A 17,817-nucleotide genomic window follows, 5' to 3' on the forward strand; every position below is an offset into this window, starting at 1 on the left:
TGAACGATAAATATACACATATACGTTTCATACACTATGAAAGTGAAACGAGTGAATGTATTAGACGCATGCGTACATTCCCGTCTTGCCATGTGCGCGATCAAATCAATTATTATTCGAAAAAGTTTCAAATGTAATTTTTAAATACAACTAATAAAATTATAAAATAATATTAATATACATTTAAGAGTACATTATTCTTACCTATACAACATTAACTATCTGTAAAAAATTCATTTATCATAATTGAAATTAAATTTAGATCTTTCTTTACTTAGGGTTGTACAACTGCGCTCCAATTTATCCTATATTTTTTATTTAAATATTTTTTAATACAATCTTTTCTTGTACTTACGCCTAAATTTTAAATTACTAATATATATGTAGTAATTTTTTACTTTGATAGATTGCTCTTCTACACATTATATCTATACCGAGAAAAATAATGAATGTATAAAACAGACGTATGTAGAGTGTACTTAACCTTATAAAATCTAAGAAAGGTGATATATGTTATAAAAATAGAAATTGTAGAAAAATAAAAATTATAAAAAAGTAAAAATTATGGAGAAAGAAAAAGTACCCACTGTCTTCCAAAAGTTCACTATTTTTATGGAACGAAATAATCGAGCAGTAGAGGTAAGATATTTAAATATTACAGGAGTAATTTTTAATATATTTTTATGATTATATTTCAGTTATATTGACATTCATTTTTCTGTAGTTTATTAGCTACGGCATCACTGGAATTGGTTTATTATTCGCATTGTATAAAATAAGGCCAGTATGTATGACACTTTTCTTACTTTAATATCATTGCTATCATTTATCTGTGATATTTATTTTTTTATTACCAACTAGTTTGCAAAATTTAAAAAACCATCTGATGTACCAAATCATTTTCTACAAAGTACAGAATTACAAGGACGTGTAGCATATATAGATCCTTCATATGGCGTACTGCTTTTGATAGATCATAAACCTTTGATACCTTTTCCAAAATTTGGCAGGGAAAAGTATTTACCTATAAAGTTAGCTGGCATTGATACAACTAATCATGGTAAGTATTATAATTTATTTAATTAATAATAATAAAATAATATTAATTATTAATATGTCTATATGATAGAAAAGTTAATAGAAAATTTTTAATTTCTGAAGTATATTTTAAACGTACTTCAAAATATATTATTATAGGTATAAGTTGGTTACAAACTATAATACGTGGAGAAAAGATTACATTTCTTCCATTAATTAAAAAAAAGGATTATTTAAATTGTATTGTCACTTTTTCAGGAAAAGATCAGGTACATAAAAATATGTTTTTTAGAATTATATTTTATTATAGATGCTGCATATACTGGTTATATTATTAATATTAAATATTTTTAGAAATGTATAAATATCGCGGAAGAATTAGTAAAGCTAGGTTTTGGTTCATTATGCACTGATCAAGATTATTTATTAAATAACAAATCTACATTAATATATTACAAATCTTTAGTCAAAGCAGAGAAATTTGCACAATTTAAAAGAAATGGATACTGGCATTCGATTAAAAAGCCAACATTTTTATGGAAGGTCAAAATATTTTTCAGTGAAAAGTTAAAATCTTTATTGCCAATATTTATAACAAAACAGCTGAATATTTAAATAGATCTATTCAGTATTTTCAATTTTATATACTTTATCAAAACAGAATTGTAGTTTCAAAATGTAAATCACCTGTTTATAAATATTATACAATAAAAAATTAGTGCTCCTATTGATATATGCCCAAGATATATGTTTGAAAGAATATCAACAAATATTAAATAATAATTTTATTGTGAAATGTATACTTATGGTATGACATTTCGAGCATTGAAAGTAATAATTAGCTTAATTCTATTAAAATTAATTCATAGGAAAAATATCTCATTCGTATATGTATATATATGTGATGTGATACTTAATTATGTGATGTATTAAGATAAGAATTAACATATGAAAATTTAATTGCATTTTTTCATTTTACATTTTAATGCATTTAATTTCCTCATATTTCTTTAAAATAAAGATAGAAATACATTATCAATGTTATTAAAAATAAACGAAGAATTCATTCAATAAATAAATATATTCTCATAATTTTTATTAATCTCAAAAAATTCTTTATAAACATTTAAAACTACGCCTTATTAACTAACTGACATTCTTATACGATCAATGGAATCAAAATATATGAAGCAACATTTCTCTGTGTGGAGCACAGAACAGGCACGACCGATGTAATTCACGTTAATGTGTAACGCTATTGTAGAAAACATTTCTGCACAATATTTATTTTTTTAACTTAAATCAATATTGTATATAATTTTTTATAAAAGATTTAATTTTTGAAATGTCTACCATGTTGAATTAATTCATCTTTGTAGTCAAATTAAGCTAAAATTATTCTTAAGGATTTAAAAGATTTTTTCAATATTGCAAGTAGTTTTGAAAATAATTATTACATTTGTTGCTATATCGAAAACAATCCTGCGATCACGTGCCTAAATATATATATATATATATATATATATATATATATATATGTACACACACACACTCTATAGAGTTTATAAAACAAAATAATTTCGTACTTATTTTTAAATATAAATCACAGTCTCTAATAGATATATAAGCATCTTTTGCCTTGCTCATTATTACAATGAAACCATATATAACAATAAAAAATTAACTATGCCACAAATTTTTATGGAATGTATTTAAGAGAATTGAGTACGCGTTACTTTGAAATATAAAAATTCTATCTTATAATTAAATCAACTTGAAACATAAAACATAATATAAAACAACAACCCTGCCTTACTTGACTTTTTAAATAATTATGTCTTAATATTAATTTTTATTTTGGAATGTTATTATTGTTTACTTTAGGAGATTCATTACTTTCATGTTCTTCTTTTTGCACTTGATTTTGAGCTTTAAATTGAGTATTTTGAACTGTTTGTTTATTTACCTTTGATTTTGAATTTGTTTCTTTTATATTTTCTGATTTAATAGGAGAAATTACTTTATTCTTTACTGTTTCTGATTTAATTTCCTTATTGTTAGATTTTGGAATCGTTTCAGTACTTGATTTTACAGAAGGCTTAGTTGTAGCTGTGGTTGCTTTTGGAGTTGGAGTTGTTTTTGATACAGTATTTGGTTCAGTAGTAGTACTTGGTACTGATGTTGTACTTGGTTTGACAGTAGTACTTGGTACTGATGTTGCACTTGGTTTGGCAGTAGTGCTTGGTTTGGCAGTAGTACTTGGTACTGATGCACTTGCTTTGGGAGTAGCCATGTTTTCCTGCTTAGTAGATGTTTTGGGACTTGTTCTAGTTGTAGTAGAAGTTTCTGTATTTCCTGTAGTTTTAGTTATAGGTTTTGCTGTCTCTACAGTTTGTGGTTTTACCGTTGCACTATATGTTTTTGGACGTTCCTTTGTATCTTGTAGATTTGAACTATGCGTTAATTTTTCCGTTTGTGCTAAATGAGGGAAGGCTTGTTTCAAGGATATCCGAGCTACATATTCATTATGTGGTGACCCTATCCATAAATATCCTTTATGAATAAAAGCAGAACTTAGAGAACTTATCTGATTTGTTAAATATGCAGCATCAACAAGTTTTCCTGTGGTATCCAATTGCAATACTGCAGATATCGGTACCATCATAAACTTTACTGTTTCAAACGAACCAATTGCATGAATGATTTGTTCTACGTAAAAATTTGGATAAACACTTTGCATTAATTTAAATGGAGCTTCTATTAATGTGAGAAGTCTTGCTAACATTTTTCTTAAATATGGATGTGGTATTAATGTTTGTAGCAATTGAGGATGTTCCTGATCTACATAATTACATAGACTAACTAGGAAGCCACCATGATTATCATCATGTATATTATCTGGTAAGCCAGGAAGACCTTCGAGCAATATTTCTTGTTGTCCTGCTTTAGCTCCCTTTAAATTATATTTAATAATACGTGAAGTTAATGTTTCTAACACAATTAAAAAACTCCCATCTCTACTTAATTTCACTCCATTTGGAAATGCTAGATTTTCAAGTAATACTTCATTGGTTTTTGTAGCTGCATTATATCGAATAAGTCTGCAATAAATAATAATACAAAATATCTATATAAATGAATATATGTGAATGTATATAAAATGAATATATATTTATTTATTATAAATTATTATAAAAAATAATTTATACCTTCCAGATGGATTAGCTAACAAAGTAAAGATACCATCATATAATGGGAAATCTGTGCTAGAATCTGTCCAAAATATATCTCCATTTTCTGCTACATCTAAATTATTAGGTATTTGTGGAATTTTATTAGCTATTGGTTTAGATATGTCAATAATTTTTTGGTAATTTCCATTTGGATCAACTTTAAAAATACCTAAATAAGTATCAATAACATACAAATTGCCTTTCTTATCAAATTTAATACCCAACACTTTACCACATTCATGATATTGCAAGACTCCATCTATAAGTTTTGATAAATTTAATTATCATTTGTACAATTATACATAAAAACAAAATTATGTTTTATTACTTTATAGAAAGGTAACTGATAATTATATAAATATAAATGGTAATTAAAAACTTTTCAACTTACCACATTTTCCACCAAATTTTACAAAAGGTATAATTCCTTTCTCATCGATTTTAACAACATAGCCTCCATGTAAGCCAGTATATAATTCTCCATTATAAGAATCAAAACACTCAGGACCTTTAAACTTTCCAACATGCAAAATTTCTATCTCATTTAAGCGATTATTAATACCTAATTTTCCACTTAGTTTAGTTGGTGGTGTTATGCTAAAATATTTATTAAAATAAGTTTTTTGAAAGTCTATAAAAATTAAGTATAATCTATTACCTGTATTCTAAAAACGTAGCATCTGGAGGAAGTCCTGGTAAAAATGTAATCACAGCTAATAAAAGAGCAGTGTAAATGAAAGCAGTACCTATGGATTTAAGATACCCCATTACACGGATGAGAACGAAAGCAAACAAAAACTTAAAAGGTGTTTTATAAAGTTACGATTGCCACAAATATGCTTTGTGAAAACACGAAAGATTATTGAACATTCGTTCGTATACTCTTTGCGTGCCAATGAAATAAGGAAAAAGAAAGAATAATTTAGCTAACTGTTTCTTCAATCGTTCAAGATAACGGCATTCCGCACACTAATGGCGATACGACATTTAGCTCACATGAAAATATGCAATTCACTTGTAAGTAGTCAAAACTTGCCACATGGACGGAAGTATTAACAAGATTTATTTCCGTTTAACAATACACCTGTTAAAACAAATTTATAACTATTATGTCATCTCTGAGTACTTCATTAGATAAAACATTTAAATAGGCCGTTATATACTTAAACGATTCTTTATCCTCCAAAATTCGATAATTATTGAAAAAATATTTTATTCATTGTATATGAATATTTTTAAACGCGATATAATTTTTTCCAAATACTTTCTATTTTTAAAAAATTATGTTTTAATAATAATATCGTTATTTTTTAAATTATACGATTGGCAACACTTCTACCATAAATTGTATACAACTCTTTGTGAATATACTTAATGACATTGGAAATCGTATATTGAATACTATTTTTTTATTTTTTTATTCAAATAAATTAGCGTATCATAATATTATTTTTCAAATTGTACAGACAAAATAAAATCAATAACAATGAGTAAATATATTTAAATACATAACGCTTTTTAATATAATAGAATATTTTTACATAGACATTTTCAGATGACTTAGAAGAACAATGTGAAGATGCACTGTTCGAAGTTTGTGATGCTCGAGAACGCTATCCATTATTATGTGCTGAAGAATTAGAAAAATGTATTAGATTAACTACTGAAATACAGGTAATGATTATTTTTGAAACTAACATGTTCTATATTCATCTTCTTTTTAATATGAATGTATATTCATATTAAAAATACGTAGATATATTCTGTTATAAATTTGTTTATTTTATATAATATACATTACAGACTATAAAAGTTGTGCCAAATATAAAAGTATATCATGATATAGAGCCCCAAACAGAAGAGCAAAATGCACTTTTAAATGTTGCATCGAAAAAACAAAATATACCGTACAAACATCAAGGTACGCAGTTAAAAAAAATGTTAAGTAAAATTGATAATCTAAAAATGGTCATAGAACAAATTGAAAAGGAGAAGTTCTGTGAAATAAATAAACTGTTTCATACGTAATTTGATCATCATTCATTTTTTGTAATAACGATTAAACAAAAAATATTACAATATGGACTGTACATTTGTATTGAATATAATTTATTATTAACATTATATAAGAGAAAGCAGTCTTTAACACATTTAATATACATATTATTTAAATAATTATCTAATATTTTATTATATAATACAATTTATTAATTTATGTAGGCTAAGGAGGAATTACTTCCTAAAATACTGGTAATATTTTTTATATTCATACGTTTTACAACAACTTTAACACCTCTTGTAATATCTTCTATAAACTTTAACATCTTTATGCGTGTATCCTCATTTTTTATATCCGTTTGTAAATAGAATGATCCTCTTGTATGCCTCAAAGTTTTTTGATTAAAAGGATTACTACTATGTTTACTATTTTGTGTTAAATCCTGATAAAATTCTTCTGTGATATCTTGTAATTTGTTTGATACAGTAGAATTTTCTGTTTTAACTATGTTAGATATACAAGTTGGCATTTCCATCATTTTTACTTTCATTTTTGTATTGTATTTATAATTTTGTTGTTTTTTTCTTTTTCTATATCTCTCTTTGTCTGTTACAGAATATATTTTGTCTTGAGTAGATGGTAACGTTTTATTATTTTCTGTTTCAGTAGTTTGATTCTTTACATCATAATTATTTGATTTCTTTCTTTTTTTACATGATATTTCTGTTTCTTCTGTAACTTCAATATTTGAACATATAAGTGATGCATTATCATATTTTGTCACAGTATTATCAGGTGATGCAGTCAAACAGTTGTTGACATTAGACAATTTAGTATTCAAAGATTTTACTCTACTCGTTACATCTATTACTGCTGACTTATTAGATGATGTTAATTTTGTAATATGTGATGAAGTATCTTGTAGATTTGATTTATGATCTATACATATATTACGTTTCGATAATTTTTTTTTGACAATATTTTGTAATGCTAATGGCATTTGATCTATTGTTATAATTTGACTTGAAATTATTTTTGGAACATTAGAAACATTATTTGAAGTAATATTACAATTATTAGTAGCTTCTACAACTTTAGATTTGCTACTATTTATATGATGTTCTGGAACTGTAAGAGTATGTTCAACATTTGTTATTAGATTATCTTTTATATCAAGTTTTTTACAAGAATTTGATGTTTCTTTAAAAAGATTTGTAGATTCATTATTCCAATGTTGTATCTCCGATATAATATTATTTTCTTCACCTTCAATATTTTCTAATACATTTTCTTCACATTTTGTTGTTACATCACATATAATAATATTTTTCATGTTTGATTCATATTCTTCATTATGAATAAATGATTTGCTTGATGTAGCAATATCTTGTGAATTAAACATAAACGTGGACTGATCCATCACATTTATTGGTGTTTTTATGTGCTCATCATTAGTGGAATCTTTTTTTATGACTATTGATTTTGAGGATACATTATTTTTTATTGCAATTTTATTCTCATAACTATTCTTAATATTTTCTTTTGGCACTTCAATCATTGTTATTAAATTTTCCAATTTCAGCAAACTAGAATTTAATAAACATTTCTCTCCATCCTTAGTCTCGAATTTTTCTGAATTTTCTAAAACTTCATCTATATCTGATTTTGTTTTTTGTTCTACAACTGATACAATGTCTTGATCCTGTTGAATCATAAACATACGACCTTTCATTATTAAATCAGTAATATTAGAAGATTTTAATGTATTATCATCCATTTTTTTGTCCAATTCTTTAATTTTTTTAAATTTGCTATGATCTTTATTTACTTTATCATGATCATTTACCCATTCTTTTGGACTTACTGAAAGATGCTTTGTACATTGCTCCTCATTAGTTTGTGCTGCTTCAGAAACTTCATGTTTTTTATAATTCTTATCATTTTCGTTGTTTTCTTTCACTACTTTTTTAATACGACTATTTTCAGATTTGGTTGTAGAATCTGCATTCAATTCTTTATTTGTATTTATTGAAATTGATTTATTAATATTTAACAAAGAAATACGAACAACTTTCTTTTTCGCGTTTTCTATTTCTTCTTCAATGAGATATTGATATGGTAAATTTGCAGTATCTATAATACCTTCATCGTTTGAATTTATTGTGTTATTGGTTGAGTTATTTTTCATTTGTGGTAATTCAATTTCTTCGCGTCGCATTATTTCTTGGAATTCGATCTGATTTGATAAAAATGATTTTTCTATATTATTTTGATATTCCTTTTTTTCTGTTTCTTTTTCCTCAAATGATATCAAACAGTTTTTGCTTTTATATGTATCTTTGTTTTCTGTATTTACAGATTCATTTATTAAAGAAACATTTGATGAAGTCTTCTTATTACATTTTATTATATTGGCTTTATCTATTGTGTTTTCATTGTTTACACTTGATAAAATCAAATTACTTGGACCATAATGTAAACATAAATTATTTATATGCTTATTTGTATCTGTAGTATTAATTCGTAATTCATTAACATTTGAGGTTTCTGTGTCTACTTTACATTCACTTCCTATATTTTTTCTTTCATTATCTTTGTTAGTATAGTTCAAAGATTTAATTGTTTTTGATTCAGTTTCTGGGTAAATAACCATAGCATGTGGCATATAGCTTTCATCTTTACAAATTTTTACAGTAAGTACAATTGCTCGTGAAACTGTAACAGATTTTGTATGTTTCCGAAATTTAAGAATAGCAAACATTTTATCCTGACGTGTCCATGGTGTATGATCTAGAAGTACATAACTGTTAAAGAAGTATATATATATATATATGCATGTGTGTATATATATATATATATATTTATAATACAAAAGTTGTGAAAAATAACTCTGGATTTAATAAAAAATATCTGATATTCTTATAAAATTAATTTTATCTTTTAAATATATATTTTTTTTTACAAATTATACAAAGGATACTGTATGTCACAAGAATATGCTTCGTACAAAACTGTTGCCCTTGAGGTGGTTGACTTTTTATAATTCTTCTGATCACTTTCATTAATTCTTTTCCATAGGTGAATTCCTTAGAATTTCTAAAATGAAATATAAATAAATAGTAAGTAAATATAAATAAAATAAAGTTCATGTCAAGATACCATGTATTGTATTACCTAATTGTACGATGATATTTGAAAGTAAACTTATAAACATTGTTTTTATGACATAGCCAATAAGACCCAGGTATAGTTAATGTAGATCCTTCCTGTTGTTCGAGCCAATCAAATTCGCTAATTTTGTGTATATGTACTCCAGGCATTTTCTCTCAGGTAAAAGATCTTGGAACAAAGGAACTAATCTTATTTGATCTCTACCATTGATTGATTCCTTCACTATAAATGTCAAATAATACAAGACTCTTTGCTAAAAATAATATATCTTTTATTTTTGATATATGTATATATATATATATACATGCACGTTAACACGCACACATGCACACACATATATTCAGTAGATTATCTATTTCACTTACTCTTATAATAACTTCATTGATAAATAAATCTTCTATTGTATCCCAAGGTAAAAATGTATATGAATTAAAACCAGCAAATGTTTTCTCTATAGTAATATGTATTCCGATTGATGGCACTATTAATAATATATCTGGATAAATCAAGAGAAATATTTAATCAAATATTTTATATATAAGAAGCTATTCATATAAAAAATTCTGTAATAAGGTGAACCTTTCTTTGTAGAAGTAAGGTAATATTTGCAATATAATACCAAAGTAAAAGTAGATAGAAGAGAAGGTACAAAGCTATCAAATATAATCCACAACACTAATGTTATACAGAAAAGTAATAAGCTGCTGGTAATAACATTTACTGGTTCATCGTTGTGTAATATAAACTTTATAACACCATAGGATTCAAAGTTTGGGCTTGAACAGCCTTCGCTTAATCCTAGTTTCTTTCCATCTACATTTCTAAAAGAAAGCTTTGATGTGTCAACGACTTGTGAATATTTTAATGACATCAAATATAACCCTCAATACTTCTAAACATAAAGTTCTGTCATTGCAGTCTATGTCAGCTTTGAGACTGATTTTCTAGGTAAATAATATCAACTTTTTCATTGATATATTATTAGTATTAACATACTACTATCAACATTTTTAAAATAACTTATTTAAAGAACTGTTATGTTTACAATCACTTAAAAACTCAAGTTATAACACGATATAAATGGACTACACTGAGTATTATAAAATTATATTGCAACATATAGCAGAGTCATCGAGTCACCCATCTTGAATGTATGAAATGAAGTTGATACTAGAAATAATTCGTTGTACTCTAAATAAAGTCAATATATAATAAAATATTTTTAAAATATTACTTTAACAAACGTAAATTTATAAAATATGTAAATTACAGTTTGAAATAAAAAATAAAAAATTGGTATATAAATAATGATAATCGCTGATTGGCTTTTGATAATTTGATGAAAAGTAGCCATAATTGTTTTTACGCCAATGAAATAATTCAAATGAATTTAAAGGACGATTAAAGAGAACAGAAACAATTTATATACGCATATATATGTATATATATATATATCATATATATATATAATTATGTTTTTTATTAATAAATAATAAAAACAAAGATATTATTTTTATTGTCCAATCGGTATTCTTTTGTAGATAATTTCATTTGTACACTTGCTTTGGATAATGGAAGTTTTCCTAAAAGAAAGAAAAAAAAAAAAACAAAACACAAAAACAAAAAAAATTAATTAGTATTTAAGGACGATATTCATAGTTATCGATAGATTATATCGTAAAATCAAAGTTCTATAGAGAAACGAAGATAAAAAATTGAAATAAAAAAGAGGTATATATAAACGAAGAAGCAATGAGAGGGGAATTATGCGCAGACGTCATGTTTTTCTAAAGTTGCTCGGTTCCCGTCAAGTAGAGGGAGTGAAACAGCACCTGCTGCCATTCTGGCATTACGTCAATGGTGGTCGTCTCATTCGTTCGTTTGGGAGGAGTTGCTGCGACCGCCATTGTTACAGTTCCTTCGCATTAAAGAACGTGATTAGTGAATCTGTAGATTTGCTTTTCGTGAGGTTGTATCGTTTTAACGTGAATCGTTTATAGATTTGAGGTGAAAAATATATACGAATATCAGTGAACGTATTATATCGACATAGCATGTCCACGATGAATCCTGAATAGTAAGTAAACTTCTTTCTACGTAGACATCGTAGACAGATATCTTCCTTGCAATTTTTCGATCTTAATCCATTTACTTTTCTCTCTCTGATCGCGATAATAAAGAATCTGATGAAAATAATGAAAACAATTCTACATAAGATAGTTTTCTTTTGTCTAATCATCTAAAAGAATTCAAGCTGAACTATCTGACAGATCCACCTCTCCCCTCTTCTCCCCCCTCCTTCCACCGTCCCCATTTTAGAAGTTCATTCTCATACGTTTACATATAGCTTTCTTTTGTTGTATTAAAGTATAAAAATTAGCAAAATTAAACCAATCGATATAAAAATTGGTATTACAAATAAAAATTTGTACAGCTATGATGTACAAATAAAATATCGTGAATTATTTTATTAATTTAACAAATTTAGAATAGTTCAATATTAAGATATATATGTTAAAAACATATGTAATCTTAATAAACACATATTGAATAATATTAAAAAATAAAAGTTAGCTGAATGAAGCAATGAAACTACTTATATTTTGTGTAATCTATCAACTAGTTTACTGAACCAATATATATTTAATACAGATTCGACTTTAAATTTTTAGAAACATTTTTGCATAATATAATGATTCTTTTTTCAATTTATTCATACATATTTCTAATATATAAAATATATTATAGACAAATTTTTTAACAAATATATTATTTGTAATATAATCATATTTAAGATTCATAGAAATATAAAGGAAGAGAATTTAATTGTTTGTGTTATATAGATCATTTATATATATTGTAGTAATAATAGTAATAATAGAATTATATATATTGTAGTAATAATAGTAATAATAGAATTATATATATAATTAATTATTATATATAATTCTATCAAATTTTATTTAAAACGTTCTATATAATTTTATTTCAGTGATTATTTGTTTAAATTATTGTTAATTGGAGATTCTGGAGTTGGAAAATCTTGTTTGCTATTACGTTTTGCTGATGATACGTACACAGAAAGTTACATCAGTACTATTGGTGTAGACTTTAAAATACGAACAATTGATTTAGATGGAAAAACAATTAAATTGCAAATCTGGGATACAGCGGGTCAAGAAAGATTTAGGACAATTACGAGTTCTTATTACAGAGGTGCGCATGGTATTATTGTTGTTTATGATTGCACAGACCAAGATACATTTAATAATGTTAAACAATGGTTGGAAGAAATTGATCGTTATGCCTGTGATAATGTCAATAAACTTCTGGTTGGAAACAAATGTGATCTTCATACTAAAAAAGTAGTCGATTATACTACAGCTAAGGTACAAACGCACTATCATGTTGTGTCCCTTTATTCTATTTTATTTGATTATTTTATTCTATTCTCTATTATATATTTCTTTAGGAATATGCAGATCAACTTGGTATTCCATTCTTAGAAACATCTGCAAAAAATGCTTTGAATGTAGAACAAGCATTTATGACAATGGCTGCAGAAATTAAAAGTAGAGTAGGACCACCCTCGAGTGGAGCAAGTGATCCAGCAAACAAGGTTAAGATAGAACATGGACGTCCTATTGAGTCGTCTAAATCTGGGTGCTGCTGAGAAATGTAATTTTGATTCTCTTTTACCAAAAGTAAGATTTATTAATTTATTAAAAATATAATTAACAAATGTTACCTTACCATTGAATTTTCATCATTGAATATAAATTATTCTGTTTTTACAGAAACACATGTTATGAAAAGCAGTTTTATACTGCAACAATTAAACTCATCACCAGAGACAAAAAATATGGAAAAAAGTCTTCAGTTAATATTAATAGATATGAAGTGTGAAATGTTGTCACATATGGACCACCAACTCTATTACAGAGTTATGCAACAATTGTTTGGCCGAAATCTTTTTTTAAGGGTGAAAAACATGATTACTCAAATATGATTATTTAGTATGGAAGTGAACAATATATAGAAATGTCGACTTAGTATTACAATATTCAAATGCGCAAAATGCGTATATGGGCAATTCAAATTTAAAAAATAAATTAAATAAGTTTCTGTATGAATATTAGAAAAATAAGCACTTTGAGTTTCTAGCTTAATTATAACATGTACAATTTATAGTTATTGGCCCTATATACCTGCTTCTCTCCCCTATATGATCCAAACAATTTTTGAAATGTCAGAGAATTACGTTATTTTCCTGTTGAAAATTTATTGTTTTATGCATTTTTTTCTCTCTGATTAATAACGTAATTTAATATAATATTAATAAATATTTCAACACTAATATACAGACACATACATATGTTACATACTTATATGTAAGGTGAACGTTAATATGTTAAAATAACAATAAGCACCTGCACGCTTCTTACATTGTATATTACATGGAAGATGCTTATATTTGTAAAAATTTCTTTGTGTAACTTTGACTTTGGTTACATATCTAAAATCGACATTTCACAAATATTCAACCATACATTTTAACAATAGACTTATTGTTCTGTTGCGTGTGTATTAGTAGAAGTACAATTCGTGAAATGTTGATTTCAATAAATATCTTTTCAAATTTTATTTCTAAAAGTGTTGCCTCTCATTTCGTTCGCCGTTGTTTCATATTGAAATGACATTAAAGATATAACGAAACACAGTTATGTTTCATATAATCGTTCAATTGCAATTTTATGGATGAATAATGATCTATTAAGTATTTTATAAATTTGCGATTGTTTATTTTGCATTGATGATACGTAGACGCGCGTATATTACGAAAGTGTTTTCATTATTCTAATATTAACATTTGATATATATACATAAATATATTGGGAGAGGCGCGGTAATTTTAACAATGCAAAATTTAAATAACTCTATAGAAAATAAGGATAACCATGCACATTTAACAACTTTTATACATGAAGTTATAGTCAAATTTTAATTAAAAAAGAAAATGTATCTTTTATACAAGATAAAGGTCACTGTATTGTTTTGTTATTTTATATCTAATGTGCATAACAAAATATTATCAGTATAGCAAAAATTAATGCATTCGAAAAATTATGTCAAATTTATATTGTGCTAGTAATACATTGTTACGCGTCAGCTAATTAATAATAATAATAATAATAATAATAATAATAATACATAAGTTTTTAGTACGCGGGTATATATAATGGTGTAATTAATACACATTATACAATGTGTGAATAAAAACGATATGTCTCAGTAAACTGTAAGTACTATATTACTTGAAATAGTTCCATCTCATTTTCATTTGTGTAATAATGGCTAAAACTTATAATTATTCATACTACTATGATTTCGTCACATGATATAGAGATGATTATGAGGGTGGTCTTTCTATAAGTAATTTCACATTTTACAAATTGCATATTATAGTTTGTGAAGATAAAATTATAAATATATATAAAATCTTTTTCCATTTAAACTGATATCTTTTATTTCATCGATTCATCAACTTAAAATATCTTAAAAATTGAGCACAAAAGAAAAAAGTTAAAGAGATATAAATGCCATAGGAAATCTGAGTTTACGCAATAACGATATGCATACATTTTTTCAATTTCATGTGACATGACGTGTAAAATTTTTATTTATAAACATCCATATATTATAATGAACCAAAATTCATAATAAAATATCTATGACAAATTACTGATGAGTAATAACAATAACTAATCTTAATTTCCATAGAAAAAATTATTTAATTAATGATTTGCAATATATTTTTTTGATAAAATCAAATAAATTATATATTTGCGATCATTTAATTAAAAATATATGATCTGATATCAATTGATTCGATATAATATAAACAAAGCTAGGTAGAAGCAACATTTCTTTGTAGCACATAATATCACTTTTTTAGAAATTAAAAAAATTCATTTAAAACTTGCAAACTCATGGGAAGAGAAGTCCTTTAAGGATGTCACAACTTTTCGCTCATAGCACATACGACTTTAGCGACATGTATGGACAAAATATGAATTACAAACGTAATAGGGAAACACAACTCCTGTGCTTATGTATCACCTTGTCTATAGGCTAGTCTCAATCATAATCTAACAATCGAGCTAATGAAAGAAATATTTATATCGCAGTAAAAATAGTATTATATCTGATGAAAGCAAAAAAAAAAAAAAAAACGATATGGCAGATTATATACTTTAATGAAGATAGATTAATTGAAGTGTTTGTTAATTGTACAAACTTTATATTTTTTGTATTTAGTTAAACTGATACATATAGTTATTTAAGTAGCCATTAACTTGATATTACTTGCGATAAAATAAATAACATATAAAAAATAAGAGCAATATCAGTATATTGCAGATAAATATTTTTTTTTATTTACTACTTCTAGTAATAATATTATTATTAACAAAACTAAAGCAACGGGGTAATTATGACTTCACGAGAAGCCAGGTCTCAAACGCTAAAATTGCAGACCTGAGCGTAATCGCATATTCGGAAATCGACTTACATATAGCTCAATAATTGCAACATTGGAAACTTCAATCACCAATTGAATATGAGTGATCATGCTTTCGTGACAATTATTTCGGGATCCAAGATTAAATCCTACTGCACTCGAAAATATTTACGCAAATGTCTCGGAAACATACATGTGAATAAGTGAGTACATCGGATCTAAGCTTAGACTTAATCGCGGCCAAGAATACGCACGCCTGTGTCAATCGACACACGCGCGAGTATCTTTCTATTTTACCCGAATGAGAGAAAAGAAGTCCTTTTACATTTCCATTAGACAGATTTTTTAAACATGTGTAAAAATCTAAATATCACAAACATGATGATGAAACGGTCTTTGATTGATAAAAAGCTCTTCCTTGGGCGAGAAAACGATTGAAAAGAAAAAAAAAAAAGAAAAGAATCTAGAAGATGCAATGGAATTAAGAACGTACGCGTGAAAACGATGGAATAAAAAACAAGAAATAGATATCTTGAAGATTTTCTTAAGACCTTCTCAAGAAAAACCAGAGATTTAAAACCGCGTATCATCCTCGAGTATAGAAAGAAGAAAACTTGCCCAAGGGCTTACACCCAAAGGCCATGGGCCCTACTTATAGGTCTCACTCGAGATTCATAAATAATAATTAATAAGAGTAAATAAAAATAAATAGGAAAATGTAGGTATAATGGCAAACATAAGTGCGATAGAAAAATTTTTTCTGTACGTTTCTTTGAGAAATTATTTTAGAATTTTATTATCCATTTATCTATTGAAGTATGATTAGCAATGTAAAATCTAAGTACTTTAATGTTTAGTTGGAATTAGATTGAAAAGATATTCTTGAAATATGCAACTATTTGCTCGGTAATATTTGCATCTCATAATATTTCGATATATCGCAAGTACTATCGATCCACGTGGAGATTGTTATCTTTGGAGACTCACGGGCTGACGATGACCCTACTCTAAAATCCATGATACCAGGCTTATGTGCCATTTTTCGAGAATTTTGGCTCTCAATGCTAACTGGAGGAGATCCACTCTTTGCTTACGAATAGAAGGATCGTCACAATATCAGAAGCTTCAATAACCATACTATTAAATACGATCGTCCGTACTTTCCGATTTTCGTACAATAAAACGAAGTCCACGATAGAACTTAATCATGTCCGCGAACACTCATGCCTGTACCTGCTGATACACGCGTGAGTGTTCTTTCTATTCTACCAGTACGAAAGAAAGGAGACAGTTTCTCTACATATAATGCGGAGATAAGTTTCCATATGAAAATTTAATCATACAATGACTAATCGATCTCCTAGATGATATATCGGATTTTCATCGATATACCGAAATATCGCCGACCATTCATTCCACCAGCAATCCATACTTCGATGATTGATCCCATGATGATCTAGTCTAGAATAAAAAAAGGATAAAAGAAGAAGAGAAGAAAAGAAGAAAAAAAAAGAAGAAGAAAAAGAGAAGAAAAGAAAAGAAGAGAAAAAGAAGAAAAAAAGCCACGATTGCGAGCGTGAAAATCATGAAATTCAAAACTAGGGATGGACAACTGGAAGATCGTTCCATTCGAGCAAAATCAGAGTATCAAAGACGAGTTTGATTTTTGCGTACTACTGAAAAAAGGAAATCCGCCCAAAGGCCCACAACGGCTATTCTCAAGGGTTTCACACGAAGGCTTTATACGATACTGAGATAGCAGCCCGTCCAAAGACCCACATTCATGAGCTTCATTCATGGGTCCCATCCATATATAATAATAAACAATAATTAATAAAAATAAATAGGAAACATGT

At 26.7% G+C, this 17,817-nt stretch overlaps 5 protein-coding genes across 10 annotated transcripts; 3 read left to right on the forward strand and 2 right to left on the reverse strand.

Moving 5' to 3' along the window:
- The first annotated feature begins 271 nt into the window (after positions 1-271).
- LOC122637106 (protein C3orf33) lies at positions 272-2,444 on the forward strand. 2 transcript variants are annotated; one of them, XM_043829000.1, is made up of 5 exons: positions 272-639; positions 725-784; positions 862-1,060; positions 1,162-1,307; positions 1,393-2,444. In XM_043829000.1, the coding sequence occupies exons 1-5, from the start codon at positions 565-567 to the stop codon at positions 1,651-1,653; spliced, it is 741 nt and encodes a 246-aa protein (XP_043684935.1). In that variant the 5' UTR covers positions 272-564; the 3' UTR covers positions 1,654-2,444. The 2 variants fall into 2 exon arrangements, with proteins under 2 accessions (XP_043684935.1, XP_043684937.1); XM_043829002.1 differs by having other exon boundaries at positions 273-639; positions 1,198-1,307.
- Positions 2,445-2,590: 146 nt separating this feature from the next.
- Positions 2,591-5,065, reverse strand: LOC122637102 (adipocyte plasma membrane-associated protein). The gene is made up of 4 exons (XM_043828991.1): positions 4,930-5,065; positions 4,663-4,868; positions 4,248-4,530; positions 2,591-4,139 (listed from the first exon to the last, which is right to left on the reverse strand). The coding sequence occupies exons 1-4, from the start codon at positions 5,037-5,039 to the stop codon at positions 2,891-2,893; spliced, it is 1,848 nt and encodes a 615-aa protein (XP_043684926.1). The 5' UTR covers positions 5,040-5,065; the 3' UTR covers positions 2,591-2,890.
- An 84-nt stretch (positions 5,066-5,149) lies between these two features.
- LOC122637107 lies at positions 5,150-6,449 on the forward strand. 3 transcript variants are annotated; one of them, XM_043829003.1, is made up of 3 exons: positions 5,150-5,288; positions 5,817-5,945; positions 6,075-6,449. In XM_043829003.1, the coding sequence occupies exons 1-3, from the start codon at positions 5,244-5,246 to the stop codon at positions 6,297-6,299; spliced, it is 399 nt and encodes a 132-aa protein (XP_043684938.1). In that variant the 5' UTR covers positions 5,150-5,243; the 3' UTR covers positions 6,300-6,449. The 3 variants fall into 3 exon arrangements, with proteins under 3 accessions (XP_043684938.1, XP_043684939.1, XP_043684940.1); XM_043829004.1 differs by having other exon boundaries at positions 5,153-5,288; positions 5,827-5,945; XM_043829005.1 differs by lacking the exon at positions 5,150-5,288 and adding an exon at positions 5,623-5,761 and having other exon boundaries at positions 5,827-5,945.
- Positions 6,293-10,805, reverse strand: LOC122637101 (MATH and LRR domain-containing protein PFE0570w-like). Of its 3 annotated transcripts, XM_043828988.1 has the most exons (6): positions 10,332-10,803; positions 10,021-10,262; positions 9,807-9,937; positions 9,445-9,694; positions 9,251-9,366; positions 6,293-9,060 (listed from the first exon to the last, which is right to left on the reverse strand). In XM_043828988.1, the coding sequence occupies exons 4-6, from the start codon at positions 9,588-9,590 to the stop codon at positions 6,479-6,481; spliced, it is 2,844 nt and encodes a 947-aa protein (XP_043684923.1). In that variant the 5' UTR covers positions 9,591-9,694; positions 9,807-9,937; positions 10,021-10,262; positions 10,332-10,803; the 3' UTR covers positions 6,293-6,478. The 3 variants fall into 3 exon arrangements, with proteins under 3 accessions (XP_043684923.1, XP_043684925.1, XP_043684924.1); XM_043828990.1 differs by having other exon boundaries at positions 9,445-9,609; positions 10,021-10,805; XM_043828989.1 differs by having other exon boundaries at positions 9,445-9,663; positions 10,021-10,804.
- Positions 10,806-11,269: 464 nt separating this feature from the next.
- On the forward strand, positions 11,270-14,085 carry LOC122636916 (ras-related protein Rab-1A). Its single transcript, XM_043828604.1, has 4 exons — positions 11,270-11,518; positions 12,434-12,830; positions 12,914-13,145; positions 13,239-14,085. Exons 1-3 carry the CDS (start codon positions 11,496-11,498, stop codon positions 13,112-13,114), a joined length of 621 nt encoding a protein of 206 aa, XP_043684539.1. The 5' UTR covers positions 11,270-11,495; the 3' UTR covers positions 13,115-13,145; positions 13,239-14,085.
- The last annotated feature ends 3,732 nt before the right edge of the window (positions 14,086-17,817 follow it).

Source organism: Vespula pensylvanica, chromosome 24 (genome assembly GCF_014466175.1).
Source record: "Vespula pensylvanica isolate Volc-1 chromosome 24, ASM1446617v1, whole genome shotgun sequence".
NCBI classification, from domain to species: domain Eukaryota; kingdom Metazoa; phylum Arthropoda; class Insecta; order Hymenoptera; family Vespidae; genus Vespula; species Vespula pensylvanica.